At 44.5% G+C, this 15,532-nt stretch overlaps 1 protein-coding gene across 3 annotated transcripts in view; it reads left to right on the forward strand.

Annotated features, from left to right (window-relative positions):
* Positions 1–8,228, forward strand: part of LOC137355623 (adhesion G protein-coupled receptor E2-like) — a 43,820-nt gene extending 35,592 nt beyond the window's left edge. For 2 of the 3 annotated variants that reach the window (XM_068020977.1, XM_068020978.1), the window contains exons 15-17: positions 1,164–1,332; positions 3,549–3,647; positions 4,239–8,228. In XM_068020977.1, the coding sequence (XP_067877078.1) occupies positions 1,164–1,332; positions 3,549–3,647; positions 4,239–4,253 (283 nt within the window). In that variant the 3' untranslated portion in view covers positions 4,254–8,228. Of the gene's footprint in view, positions 1–1,163; positions 1,333–3,548; positions 3,648–4,238 lie in introns of those variants that run through there. The other variant, XM_068020979.1, reaches the window with a different exon arrangement.
* The last annotated feature ends 7,304 nt before the right edge of the window (positions 8,229–15,532 follow it).

A 15,532-nucleotide genomic window follows, 5' to 3' on the forward strand; every position in this document is an offset into this window, starting at 1 on the left:
GCTCTTGAATAAGGGCTGGTCTCTGTCTTGATGCTGATGAAGGTGTGAGGGATATATTGAGCCATGTGGTTTCAGATTGTGATGGAATACAATTCGGCAGCTGCTGATGGCCCATCGCACCTCATGGATGTCCAGTTTTGAGCTGCTAGATAAGTTCTTGATTTATCCTACTTAGTCTGGTGGCAGTATCACATGACACGATGGAGGGTGCCCTTTGTGTGAAGATGGGCCTTGATCTCCCCAAGGTCTGTGAGGTGGGCCTGAATTTTTCAGACCCTGCCAAATATGGAGGCGGACGGGGCCCCGGAAATATTGGTGCTGCCCGGTGTGCCGGTTTCCCGATGATGTTCCTGATGCCAGCCATTGTTATGGAGGTGAATTCGGAGCCAGCAGAGTCACCCACCCCACGAAGCGGGGAGCCAGTTAGGCTCAATAAGGGCCTCATTAAGACCAATTAAAGGACCAGTTTCCTGCAGCGGCGGGAACCAGTTTAGGTGATAAGAGGCGGACACCCAGCGGCAGGCCTCCATGTAGAGGGATTTCCACTACGCCCTGCCCTCCCAACCACAGTGGTGGCCTGACTGTAAGAGCCATTTTCTTAAGTTAAAATTTTAAAAAAGTTGGTGAGAGGAGGCCTCCATGTTGAAATGCCCTCTCTGCTACTTACCTGCCATCACAGCCTGCTGCTCCTCTCAAGCTAGAGAGCCCACCTACCTCACCCCCCTCCCCCCGCCCCCACTTAATTGGTTATGGAACTTGTCTCCATGGCAATTGAGGGGGGGGGGGGGGCACTATTAAAATACCAATGTGTGACTGTTTCCCCTGGAGTGTGTTCAGGACCCAGCAATAGTCCTGACCTCTGTTTCCCACCCATGGAGGAAAAATCCAGCCTGTGGTCTCTCCTATAATGCAGTCATGGACTGATAAATCTGCCCAACACATAAACCAGGCTAATAGCAATAACTAGGTTATTCCCTCATGTCGGTTCTCTCAGCACTTGCTGCAAGCTGAGGGCTCAGGACTCGGCCAGCTCGCTCAGTGGTGGCACTACCGAGCCACCCTTGGTGATTCGCATTGAAGTCCTCCTTGTGCCCTTGAGACCTACAGTGCTGTATCTCACCCATCTCTCGCTCTCGCTCTCTCTCTCTCGCTCCCTCTTGCAGGATGTTGACGTTTAAAGCCATTGCTCAGGTGTTTATCCTGGGCTGTACCTGGATATTTGGATTGTTTCAGCTTCGGGGAGATCCCGGCGTGATGACCTATTTATTCACCATCGTCAACAGTTTCCAGGGCACCTTCATCTTCATCATCCTCTGTGTATTAAATCCCAAGGTAGGGAATATTGTCTCGTTTGATCACTGTGTATATTTTAAGCTAATAGGTCAGGTACCATCTTGTGCAATCGACATCCTTTCTCCCTTTACCCTCTCCTGACAGAGCTGGTGATTAGTGGGGTTTGGTTCCATGAGAATTCTCCAGTTCCTTGTCTGAGTGGCTGCTCTTTAGGTTTGAGACCAGGCAGTGAATGCAGGCATGGTGTTGGAGCAATAGTATCGAGCTCTGTCCTTCCGTCATCAGACACCCACTTTCTGACTGGGATCACTGAAAGCTGCTCAGGAGTGAGAGCGCTGGCTGATTGCTCCCCCTCCCTCTCTAACTCTAGGACACTGAGGACAACTGTGGCCCCCAAACTGAGGTCAGCCAGTTCAGTGCAGACTAGGAATTGAACTTTAAACCTTCCACAATAAACATTCTTTCACAAGTCACAGTCTCTATTCAAAATGAATAGCTGTAGTCTTGTTGAAGGTTGTGGGTTTAAATCCCACTCCAGAGACTTGAGCACAAAAGTCTAGGCTGACACTCCAGTGCAGTCTGAGGGAGTGCTGTACTGTCGGAAGTGCTGCCTTGCCAATGGGATGCTAAACTAAGGCCCCAGCTGCCCTCTGAGGTGAAGATAAAAGATTCCATGGCACTATTTTGAAGAGCGGGGGAGTTATCCCTGATGTCCTGGCCAATATTTATCTCTCAGTCAACTTCACAAAAACACAGATTACCTGGTCATTATCACATTGTTGTTTGTGGGAGCTTGCTGTGTACAAATTGGATGTCATGTTTCCTGCATTATATCAGAGATGTTACTTCATCGGCTGGAAAGTGCTTTGGGCAGTCTTAAGGTCATGACAGTCGCTATAGAAATGCAAGACTTTCTTTATTTCATGCAAACATCTCCAACCTTTTTGAAACCTTCCGTTTTAAAATGAGCCTCTCTCAGAAGAGAAAATATGACTCTTTACAGCAAGTATCAGTCACGGGGATTTGACCGGCGTTATAAGAGATAAAGACTTTTATTCCCACCATGCCTTTCACAACCTCAGGCTAACCCAAAACACTTTACAGTTTATGTAGTACTTTATTGGGCTGGATTTTTCACTTGGGCTCAGGATCCAAATGCAGGCCCCACACCCTGCCGGGAATAGACACCTGACAGAATTTTTGTCCATTGGCCAATGATGATGTTCCTGATGCCAGGCTCCCCACGGAAGGACCTCCAATATTGAGAGAGATGCGGCCTGCCATTGCAGGTAAGGGAAAGAGAGGGTGCCTCAAGATGGAGGCGCCCTCTCAGAACTTTTAAAAATTGTTGAAATTAAAAAATGGCCATAGCTTCCAGACCTTCTTTGTGGGATATATCTCCCCAGGGCGGCCTATGGCCTGAGCCATGACCATTGGTAAGTTGGCTGCGGGCGAGGGGAATGTTAAAAAAGTGATATGGAGAGCTGGCCCCCACCTCCAGTCTACTGCCGGGAAGCCGCCTCCTTTCACTGGCTGTGTTTTGGCCACTGCAGAGGGGCCCACCTGCCAACAGGAACATTCCAGTCAGTGTGGGAGAGGAGGCCTAGTAGGCCCCTGAAGGGCGGCACAGTGGTTAGCACCACAGCCTCACAACTCCAGCGACCCAGGTTCGGTTCTGGGTACTGCTTGTGCGGGGTTTGCAAGTTCTCCCTGTGACTGCGTAGGTTTCCGTCAGGTGCTCTGGTTTCCTCCCAAAGACAAAGACTTGCAGGTTGCTGGGTAAATTGGCCATTGTAAATTGCCCCTAGTGTGGGTGGGGATGTGGTAGGGAATATGGGATTAATGTAGGATTAGTATAAATGGGTGGTTGTTGGTCAGCACAGACTCAGTGGGCTGAAGGGCCTGTTTCAGTGCTGTATCTCTCTATGAATTAGTGGGTAACCGTTGTACCTCTGGCCCAGCCTCTTTGAAAATGGCCTGGAGGTGGTAAGATGGCAACAAACTGGCATGCAGATATCCAATGGTGATTTTTCTGCCCGCCCACCTCTGATCCCATCCCCATTGGGCTTCGAGAATCCAGCCCATAATCACTGTATAAATTAACTAAACTTAAATTCCACATAATTTATACCTGGAGCAGGCTAACTCTGAACATTATTAATATGACAATGTCACAGGTGCATTGTGAATTCCTAATTACATTCGGTCACATATCACCACCGGATTACTGACTGCGTGTTGTATCGTGTCTTAAGGTGAGGGCTGAATACCGGAATTGGTTTGCCAGGACATGTAAAGCAAAGAACACCTCAGCTTCACAGGAGAATAAATCCAACACAATGACAGCCATGTTGGTAAGTGGGGCTTGGCTGGTATTGTAGAATCATTGAATCTAGAAATTACCTCTCTTAATCATGAGCATGTACATCCAGAATCTTATCGCTAAGGTATTCCAACTTTAGCAAACAGCTAATTGAAACTGCTTGAAGAATTGACTTTGCCTTATAAATCGTTAAGTGCAGGTCAAGTATTCATTGACCGACCTGAAATAGTAGGCCTGCCTCGCATGTTAGCAGCATTGCCTATGTAGTTGACGCCAATGGGCTAATGGTAGGCACCATTTTCCCAACATAGGTTGCTGCCTGTGGTAAGCACGGAGGTTCAGGGCTGTACCCAGATTTTCCAGTCAGTGTTATTTTAAAGTTGGCATTACCTAATTTATTTAAATGGATTCACAGTGATTCAGAATTCTAAGCATGCTACACTTGTGAACTTTGACCTGTTGTGCTGTAGACCCTTAGTTCAGTATCTCAATGTTCCAGTGCTCCCGCCTTCTTTCTCTGCATTGTATTCTCTGACCAAATCCATTGCCCTAAGTTTGCTTCCTAGGTTGGAGTTCACTCACTGAACATGATCATAAGAATTTCTTTTTCACTTTGTTACAGAGCTCAGAGAATTGATGAAGCTGCTCTTCTCTCATTGGCTGTGCGATGTAGACCTAACAGATGAGGAAGTGAAGACCATCATCCTCTTTGTTGCAGTGATCAGAATGGACTTTTCAAAGATGTTGGGACTTTCCTGCACAGAAATACACAGAGGCTACCATGGAAACAGCCATTTGGCCCAACCAGTTTGCGTTGGTGTTTATCCTCCATGCGAGCAAATCATTCTGAACACATTTACCCACTCGGTTCCACACCTCCTTTAAACCCATATTCCTTCAGGCACTTATCCAACTTAATCTTGAATGTTGCTGTAGTCTCAGCTTCAAATACTAACCCTGGAAGTGAATTCCACAGCCTCAACATTCTGTGTGAAGATGTTTCAAACTTCTTACATTTAATCTTGAATCTATAACCTCTCATTCTTGATCCCTCAACTGCTATCATTCTATCTAACCTGTCCTCACCCTTTCATAATTTTAAACACTTCTGTCATGTGAACAGAGGAATGGGCGGTGGCCATTCAGCCCCTCGAGCCTGCTGTGCCATTCAATTAGATCTTGGCAGATCTGCACCTCAGCTCCATGTACTCATCTCTTCTTCATATCACTTGATACCCTTACCAGCAAAAATCGATTGAGCTCAGTATGGAAAAATCTTATTGGCCCCCAGTAGGCATAGCCTTTTGGGGAGAGAGTTCCACATTTCCACTCTGCTTTGTGTGAACAAAAAAGCGTTCCGGATTTCAATCCTAAATGACATTCTAACATTATGTCCCCTTGTTCTGGATTCCCCCATCAGAGTAAATAGAATAGATATAGGGAAACCATCAGATCCCTTTATGATCGTTAAATATGCCAATTTTATCACACCACAGCCTTCTAAACTCAAAAGACTTCAAGCCATGTTTGTGCAATTTATCCTTATAATTTAACCCTATTTTCTTTCTTTAAGTCATGCATCATTCTGGTGAATCTACACTGCACCCACTCCACAGCCAGTATATCTTTCCTGAAGTTTAGTGCCTAATATCATAGTCTGACCAAGGCTCTGTCTAACTATAGAATGGCTTCTTCATATTTGTGTTCCAATCCTCATCTCCTTATAATTTGCATTGTTCCAACAAAAAGACCCAGATTTTCCAAGCCTATTTGGTTGGATTGATGGTTGTTGAGTCATTTACAACACAAAAGGAGGCCATTCAGCCCATCAAGTCTATGCCGTGTCCATGCATTTCGCAGGACAGTCTCATTTCCACACAATCATTTTTCTTTAATGTTATGATTGGTTTATGTTGTGTGTTGTTGTAGTTGTAGCATAGCTAGGGCATTGTTGATGAAGTCTCAGAGTCTGGATAAAGTCAACTAATAACACTTATTATTTACACATTTCTATTTACATTCTCCACAAGCCTCTCTAGCTAGCATCCTTCCTGCTGCTACCCTCTTCTTCCAAAGCCCATTATCATATGACTATTACATCAGCATCACTACAGTGGGTGGGGTTGCTCTCACTGTTTCCAGCATTAACTCTTTCGGGTCCTTATGCTACAGTTTATAGTGACAGTGTATTGTGACACATTACACACAGTGTACACTTTACACCACGACAGCTGTAAGGAACCATTCCCCTCATCGACAGTAGCTGGATCTCCCCAACTCTGTAACCCCCACCAGCTCTACAACTCTCCAAGATTTCTGCCCCGATTTCCATTGCTCCACCTTCAGCCTTCAGCTACCTATGCCCTATACTCTGGAAATTCCCTCCTTTTAAGTTTCTGTGCCTCTCCACTCCTTAAGGCACTCCTTGAACCTACCCTTGACCAAGCTTTTGGGGAGCTGTCCTAATATCTCTTTGTGGATGTGTGTCAAATTTCATTCGTCAATGTTTAAGTGAAGCACTTTGGGACATCCTACTCCCTATAAATGCAAATTGTTGTTGGATCAGGTCTGTCATCAGGTTTGCTTTTACGGCCAATCTTTACTGACATATTGTTTATATAAAAACAGCAATACAGTCATTATGTGCATATAAGTGTAATGAAAGACCCTAGAGGTGGTCCCACACCACTTACTTCACCATGAGATCACGGACTCACAGGCTGTGCCCCTAGTTTCATGCGAATATGCACCCATCGGGTTTTTTTAAATTCTCTATTCTTTTTGATACTGGGAGGTAAGGGTCAACCAAGGCTGAAAACCTTAACAAAATAATCTGTAATATTAATATTAAAACACAACAATTTTACAGAGAGAGGTGTTTACAACCTTAGTCAGCATTACATCTCAAAACTCAGTGATCAATTCTTCTGCTTCAGGAGAATGAGGAGTTAATTAATCTTTGACATCCTTCCTGGGCTCTGTATCTGGTCTGTCTTCCCCTTTCACTTAAAAGTGGCTATTTTTATTATCTTGCTGCCGATTCAAAAATATCTCCTAGTGTTTTTTCTCCCCGCAATGTAATTGGGTAATAAAGAGTCTGTGCTTTCCAATTGATCAGGGAAGGCAGGGCACTGTAACAATGGACCTCTTGGATAACCAACAGCAGGAGTGTGGGAGGGAGGCGGGAGCTCATGCGATGAAGTCTCCAGAAATACATCCAACAAGGGTTTGCAACCTTAATCACGGACAATCAGCAAAAACCATGTATTCTTGAACGCAGAAGAACAGTTCTGTGTTTCTAGTCTATTCTTTTAATTCTAAAAGTCTATATTGAAAAGTCAAACATCCTTCAGCCCAAACCACTTTGCCTTGTCAGAAAAGGCGGACTAACAACAGATTACTGCAATAATGTGCATGTTTCTGAACCCATTTGCAATATTTGAGACACCACTATATATTACATAGAATGTACAACCCAGAAACAGACCTAGCCAGAGTTTATGCTCCACATGAATCTCCTCCCACCCCTCTGCATCTCACCCTATCAACAAACCTTTTATTTCTTTCTCCCTCATGTTTTTAATCCAGCTTTTCTTAAATGCATCTATGATATTCACCTCAACTAGTCCTTGAGGTAGCCAGTTCCACATTCTAACCACCCTCTGGGTAAAGAAGGGTCTCCTGAATTCCTTATTGAATTTATTCGCTCATATTAATGACCTCAAGTGGAAATCTCTCTCAGTCTACCCTACCAAACCCTTTCATAATCTTAAAGACCCCTATCAGGTCACCCCTTAGCCTTCTCTCTTCAAGAAAAAGTGTCCCAGTCTTTTCTGATAGGTATAACCACACAATTCTGATCCCATCCTTGTGCTTCTCAACCTGTGCCTCTACTTTTAGTGATTTGTAGATCTGTACCCCAGATCTCTCTGCTTCTCTACCCCATTTAGACTCATATTTTCCAAGGGCCATGCCACCTCCTGTCAGGAGTAGGATCGGGATCTTGACAACGTCTATCTCAAGTATCTTCCTAATGACCACTACCTTTGTTGAGCCAGACTGCAGTTGACTAGCCAGGGAGTGGCCTTAGGCTCAAATATGTTTGACCATACTTTAAATAGAATTCATTCAAAGAATGGATTTATTGAGCATCACTTTGCAGCATCATAGCCACATACATTTCAGCTCAGCACAGCCACATGATCGGCTGGCAGTCATCTGATGAAATCAAGAGGCTTCATCGGCCCAGACTGCCTCAGCTGCATAAGAAAAACAGAAAGTGCTGGAAATACTCAGCAGGTCGGGCAGCATCTGTAGACAGAGAAGCAGAGTTAACGTTTCAGGTCGATGACCCTTGTGATGATCTGAAACGTTGGGCTGGATTTTATCGAGCTCCCGACGTCAGGCTCCCTGGCGGGGGTGGATCTGGAAGGTCGTTCCGCTGGGTGACGGGACCTGCATCTACATATGTAAATGAATAAAATGAATATATTTAAGTACACTCATCTTGAATCATCCGGGCCCGCTGTGATCTTCAGTGCAACGGCTGGCACTCCTGCGACATCATTTCCCCATCTGGGGAAAGCAGGCGTGACACTGGTGGGGATGGGGAGGGGGAAGTTCAGATTTTTAGTGTGGTGGGGGGGAATGGGGTCAAATAATCGTAATGAGTGTAGGAATGGTGGGTAGTGGTGAACTTTAAACTTTGTACAGTCTGGGGGGGCGACGGTCTCATTAAGTAAGAGTTTTTGCAGGGAAGGGCAAATATTTAATGTAATTGTTATTGGGCGGCTGGAAAGAGGAATTACAATTTTATTTGGTACATTTTTGGGGGGCTACTTCTTCAAAAATTCAAGTTGACTGGCTGGGCTTACCGCTCTTTAAAAATGGTGCCATCGCCTTTTTAAAGTTTAAAGTTCACCCATTGTTGGCATCAGACAGCCCGCCCCCTCCATGTGATTGGGGGGAGGGGGGCCAACTCGGCTATTTAAATGAGCAGCCGCAAGATCACGGTGGCTCTATGACGTGCAGGCCGCACATGCGGGCCGCCATTTGTTTGGCGACAGGCTCTTGAAATTCAGCCCATTAACTCTGTCTCTCTCTCCACAGATGCTGCCTGACCTGCTGAGTATTTCCAGCATTTTCTGTTTTTATTTCAGATTTCCAGCATCTGCAGTATTTTGCTTTGGCCTCGGATGTATGGTTTTACTTCACATTTTGCTTTGCAGGGACGTCCTACATATCCCACAATGCCATTTCCTTACTAAAGTCACTCATTTGCTCCGATTGTTAATCTTAGTTTTGGGTTTTTTTCTCTAATAAATTGATTTCTATCATTCACAAAACAGCAAACTCCAGTCTAGCTTTATATTTTCATCACACCTCACCAGAAAGGAAAAAGAGTGGGAGAGCTATAGTGATAGGGGATTCTGTTGTAAGGGGTACAGATAGGCGTTTCTGTGGCTGCAAGTGTGACTCCAGGATGGTATGTTGCCTCCCTGGGGTCAAGAATGTCACGGAGTGGCTGCAGGACATTCTGAAGGGGGAGGGTGAACAGTCAGAGGTGGTGGTTCACATTGGTACCAACGACACAGGTAGAAAGAGGGATGAGGTCTTGCAACAAGAATTTAGGGACCTAGGTAGCAGATTAAAAAGCAGGACCTCAAAGGTTGTAATCTCTGGATTACTGCCGGTGCCACGTGCTAGTGAGTTTGGGAATAGGAGGATAGAGCAGATGAATGCGTGGCTGAAGAGATGGTGCAGGAGGGAGGGCTTTAGTTTCCTGGATCACTGGGTCTGTTCCTGGATCACTGGGTCTGTTTCTGGCAAAGGTGGGACCTGTACAAGTTGGACGGGTTGCACCTGAACCGGAATGGGACCAACATCCTTGCTGGGAGGTTTACTAGTGCTGTTGGGGGGTGGGGTTTAAGCTAATTTGGCAGGAGGCTGGGATACAGAGTGGAGTTACTGTAGGGGGTGATGCACAGTCAAATATAGAAGAGAAACTAAGTCAGTGAGGATGGCAGAGCAAATATAGACCTGTTAAGGTAGAAGCAAATAATGCAAGGCTGGGTTGCATCTATTTTAATGCAAAGAGTCTTACTAGTAAGGCAGATGAATTGAGGACATTAATTAACACATGGGAATATGATATTATTGCTATCACAGAGACAAGGTTGATGGAGGGGCTGGACTGGCAGCTCAATATTCCAAGGTATGGAATTTTCAGGCGTGACAGGGGACAGTGTAAAAGAGGAGGTGGCATTGCACTGTTGATCAAGGAGTCAATTACTGCAGTAAGAAGGGATGATATCTGAGAAGGTTCCTCAAATGAGGCCACATGGGTAGAACTTAAAAACAAAAGGGGAACAATCACTTGGCTGGGTGTGTACTACAGTCCTCCAAACAGCCAGGGAGAGATAGAGGAGCAGATGTGTAGGCAAATCTCAGAGAGGTGTAAAAATAATAGGGTAATAATAGGAAGGGATTTCAACTTCCCCAATATCAGCTGGGATAGTTTTAGTGCAAAAGATTGAAAGGGGGCGGAATTCATAAAGTGCATACAGGAGAGCTTTTTGAGCCAGCACGTAGAAAGTCCTACACGAGAAGGGGCGGTACTGGACCTGATCCTAGGCAATGAAGCCGGACAAGTGGTAGAAGTGTCAGTGCGGGGAGCATTTTGAGGTTAGTGACCATAACTCTGTAAGATTTAAGGGAGTTATGGAAAAGGACAAAGAGCGACCGGCAATAAAAGTACTGAATTGGGGGAAGGCCGATTTCAATATGATAAAACAGAATCTGGCCAAAGTGAACTGGGAGCAGCTACTTGTCGGAAAGTCCATATCAGACAAGTGGGAATCATTCAAAGTGGAAATAGTAAGAGTTCAGGCCCAACATGTTCCATAAAGGTGAAGGGTAGGACCAACAAGTCCAGGAAACCCTAGATGTCAAGGGATATGGAGGATTGGATAAGGAAAAAAAAGGAGGCTAAGGCAGATTCAGAGCACTGAAAACAACAGAGGCCCTAGAGGAGTATAGAAAGTGTAGGCGAGTACTTAAAAAGTTATTAGGAGAGCAAAGAGGGGACATGAAAAAATACTGACGGGCAAGATAAAGGAAAATCCCAAGATGTTTTATAAGTATATTAAGGGCAAGAGGATAACCAGGGAAAGAGTAGGGCCCATTAGAGTCCAAAGTGGCAATCCGTGTGTGGAGCCAGAGGACATATCTGAGGTTTTAAATGATTACTTCTCATCTGTGTACACTATGGAGAAGGACGATGTAGGTGTAGAGATCATGATGGAGATTGTGATATACTTGAACAAATTAGCATTGAAATGGAGGAAGTATTAGCTGTTTTAGCAGGCTTAAATGTGGATAAATTCCCAGGCCCAGATGAGATGTATTCCAGGCTGTTATGTGAGGCAAAGGAGGAGATAGCAGGGGCTCTGACACAAATTTTCAAATCATCTCTGGCCACAGGAGAGATACCAGAGGACTGGAGGACAGCGAATGTGGTATCATTATTCAAGAAGGGTAACAGGGATAAACCAGGTAATTACAGGCCAGTGAGTCTAACATCAATGGTTGGGAAACTATTGGAAAAAATTCTGAGGGACCGGATTAATCAGGGATAGTCAGCATGGCTTTGTCAGGGGGAGTTTGTGTCTAACAAACTTGATTAACTTTTTCGAGAAGGTGACTAGATGTGTAGATGAGGGTAAAGCAGTTGATGTAGTCTACATGGACTTCAGTAAGGCCTTTTATAAGGTCTCGCATGGGAGATTGGCTCAGAAGGTAAGAACCCATGGGATCCAGGGCAATTTGACAAAGTGGATCCAAAATTGGTTTATTGGCAGAAGGCAGAGGGTGATGGTCGAGGGTTGTTTTTGCGAGTGGAAGCCTGTGACCAGTGGTGTACCGCAGGGATCGGTGCTGGGACCCTTGCTGTTTGTAATGTACATTAATGATTTAGATGTGAATATAGGAGGTATGATCAGTAATTTCGCAAATGACACGAAAATTGGTGATGTCATTAATAGTGAGGTGGAAAGCCTTAGATTACAGGTTGACATAGATGGGCTGGTAAGATGGGCAGTGCAGTGGCAAATGGAATTTAATCCTGACATGTGTGAAGTGATGCATTTTGGGAGGACTAACAAGGCAAGTGAATATACAATGGATGGTAGCATCCTTGGAAGTACAGAGGGTCACTTGGTGTACTTGTCCATAGATCACTGAAGGCAGGAGTACAGGTAGATAACGTGGTTAGGAAGGCATATGGAATACCTGCCTTTATTAGCTGAGGCATAGAATATAAGAACAGGGAGGTTATGATGGAGCTGTATAAAATGCTAGTTAGGCCACAGCTGGAGTACTGTGTACAGTTCTGGTCACCACACTATAGGAAGGATGTGATTGGACTGGAGAGGGTGCAGAGGAGATTCACCAGGATGTTGCCTGAGCTGGAGCATTTCAGCTATGAAGAGAGGCTGGATAGGCTAGGATTGTTTTCCTTAGTGCGGAGAAGGCTGAGGGGGGACCTGATTGAGGTGTATAAAATTATGAGGGGCATTGATAGGATAGATGGGAAGAAACTTTTTCCCTTGTCGTAGAAGTCAATAACCAGGGGCATAGATTTAAGGTAAGGGGCAGGAGGTTTACAGTGGATTTGAGGAAAATCTTTTTCACCCAGAGGGTGGTTGGAATCTGGAACACACTGCCTGCAGAGGTGGTGGAGGCAGGAACCCTCACAACATTTAAGAAGTATTTAGATGAGCACTTGAAATGCCATAGCATACAAGGCTACGGGCCAAGTGCTGGAAAATGGGATCAGAATGGTCAGGTGCTTGATGGCTGGCACAGACACAATGGGCCGAAGGGCCTGTTTCTGTGCTGTATAACTCTATGACTCTATGACTTCAGCCTGGTTAATTAGTTTTCAGCAATCTGAACAGGCCTGGTTAGAAATCATATTTTTTTCGAAATTTGTCTGTTATCCGTTTCCATGGCAGATGATTGACTCTGTTTAAACATCTTTGCCTGCTTCAATAAGAAGTCATCCATTGTAAATCTGACACTGTAACTTTGGTCAGTTTCAAGCAGAAATGAGCAAAGGCCACTTTTTAAGGTACATCATGAAAAGGTGAATCAACCCTTTCATCACTCGCTCAGAACCTCTCCTCTGAACAAAAGAAATACAGTACAGCATGTTAAGCTTGGTAATCACCTCATTTAGTAAAGTCATTGTTTAATACAACTGTACAGGAAGATCCCAGAATCCATTACATGACCCTCCTTATTCTTCTGACCAAAATACACTACCTCACACCTATATTAAAAGTATATACGGCCATAAGTAAAATATACTGTTGCAGTCCATGTATAAAATATACAGCTCATATATAGCAATTACTGTAACTGCCCATATATAACTGTCCATCTGGACATGTACTGTTACTCCACATATATAAATTGTTGCTGTTCCCATATAATTTACTTCTTTGGCCTCCTTATCTCGAGAGACAATGGATAAGCGCCTGGAGGTGGTCAGTGGTTTGTGAAGCAGCGCCTGGAGTGGCTATAAAGGCCAATTCTAGAGTGACAGGCTCTTCCACAGGTGCTGCAGAGAAATTTGTTTGTAGGGGCTGTTACACAGTTGGCTCTCCCCTTGCGCCTCTGTCTTTTTTCCTGCCAACTACTAAGTCTCTTCGACTCGTCACACTTTAGCCCCGTCTTTATGGCTGCCCGCCAGCTCTGGCGAACGCTGGCAACTGACTCCCACGACTTGTGATCAGTGTCACAGGATTTCATGTCGCGTTTGCAGACGTCTTTAAAGCGGAGACATGGACGGCCGGTGGGTCTGATACCAGTGGCGAGCTCGCTGTACAATGTGTCTTTGGGGATCCTGCCATCTTCCATGCGGCTCACATGGCCAAGCCATCTCAAGCGCCGCTGACTCAGTAGTGTGTATAAGCTGGGGATGTTGGCTGCCTCGAGGACTTCTGCATTGGAGATACGGTCCTGCCACCTGATGCCAAGTATTCTCCGGAGGCAGCGAAGATGGAATGAATTGAGACGTCGCTCTTGGCTGACATACGTTGTCCAGGCCTCGCTGCCATAGAGCAAGGTACTGAGGACACAGGCTTGATACACGCGGACTTTTGTGTTCCGTGTCAGTGCGCCATTTTCCCACATTCTCTTGGCCAGTCTGGACATAGCAGTGGAAGCCTTTCCCATGTGCTTGTTGATTTCTGCATCTAGAGACAGGTTACTGGCGATAGTTGAGCCTAGGTACGTGAACTCTTGAGCCACTTCCAGAGCGTGGTCGCCAATATTGATGGATAGAGCATTTCTGACGTCTGCCCCATGATGTTCGTTTTCTTGAGGCTGATGGTTAGGCCAAATTCGTTGCAGGCAGCTGCAAACCTGTCGATGAGTCTCTGCAGGCACTCTTCAGTGTGAGATGTTAAAGCAGCATCGTCAGCAAAGAGGAGTTCCCTGATGAGGACTTTCCGTACGTTGGACTTCGCTCATCGACGGGCAAGGTTGAACAACCTGCCCCCTGATCTTGTGTGGAGGAAAATTCCTTCTTCAGAGGACTTGAACGCATGTGAAAGCAGCAGGGAGAAGAAAACCCCAAAAAGTGTGGGTGCGAGAACACAGCCCTGTTTCACGCCGCTCAGGATAGGAAAGGGCTCTGATGAGGAGCCACCATGTTGAATTGTGCCTTTCATATTGTCATGGAATGAGGTGATGATACTTAGTCGCTTTGGTGGGCATCCGATCTTTTCTAGCCTTGATGGTTTTAAAATGCTTTTACGACAGAGACCAAAATGCTTGCAACTATCTCTCTTTCTTAAGCACTTTGTCTTAGAAGATAACAAATAAAAAAAATCTTTTAAAAAGTGAAGTCTTTAGTCCAAATATGATACCTGCAGATAAGTTAATAAATTCTTTAAAAAAAAACTAGATCTATTGCTGTGCCATTAGTATTCATGTGTCCATGAAACCATCTTCACCTGTTTAAAAAAAACGCAAAGAATCCATTGTGGCTCTGCCCCAGAGCCCGATGGGTTCATTGTCCAAACATATCTGTCAATTTAGAAACTTAAAATGTAATACCCTGATATACGTTTACACTCAGCATTACAAAAGTGGCGTTGTGAATTAAATGAAAAAAGAAAGCTATCAGCACAAAGGGTTAACTTTGCTGCTCATATTCAAGGGGGTGGAGCAAAACAATCTCAGATGCGTCACTTCGCGTAACTTTAAAAAAAAATGTTCCTGTTCGCAGAAGAACAAAAATCCAAACCATTTTAATTTTTTTTCCAATACTTTTTGGTATCCTTAGGATCTGAAACCAACAAAAATCATCAGTAACATGATCGACTTCAAAGGGAAACATCCCCATCAGGGAAGACAACATTTTAGATTAACCTACAATTGTTTCCAAACTTTTTAACATCTTTTTGTAAGAGGTTTCTAATTCAAGGTTTTTTCGTTATCCAACCAGGATGATTCCAAATTCCAATTCACGGCAATAAACATTTAGAATTTAAAACTGCCAATGTTATATGAGCAAGCCTTATATCCAGAATTAAAGACTCCCACATACACCTTCGCATAAGAACTAGAATGTCACCATGGCCACTAATGAAATTCTAGTTTTCACACCTTAACAGGTTAGTTAACTTTAATTCTCCCAATTTAATTCAAAGTAACATTTATTGACTAAATAGCACATATTCTAAGAAAAGATGAATTACGTCATTCTCCTGTTGCCCTTCAGGCACCTTTTTCAAATAACTGTGATAAACTATAGGCAAGAAACAAGACTAAAGAAAAAGTTAGCTTTCACAATTAAACAGAACCTTCAACATTTTACAGCAGAAAAGGGAGGCAGTATCTTCCCAT

Source organism: Heterodontus francisci, chromosome 43, assembly GCF_036365525.1.
Source record: "Heterodontus francisci isolate sHetFra1 chromosome 43, sHetFra1.hap1, whole genome shotgun sequence".
NCBI classification, from domain to species: domain Eukaryota; kingdom Metazoa; phylum Chordata; class Chondrichthyes; order Heterodontiformes; family Heterodontidae; genus Heterodontus; species Heterodontus francisci.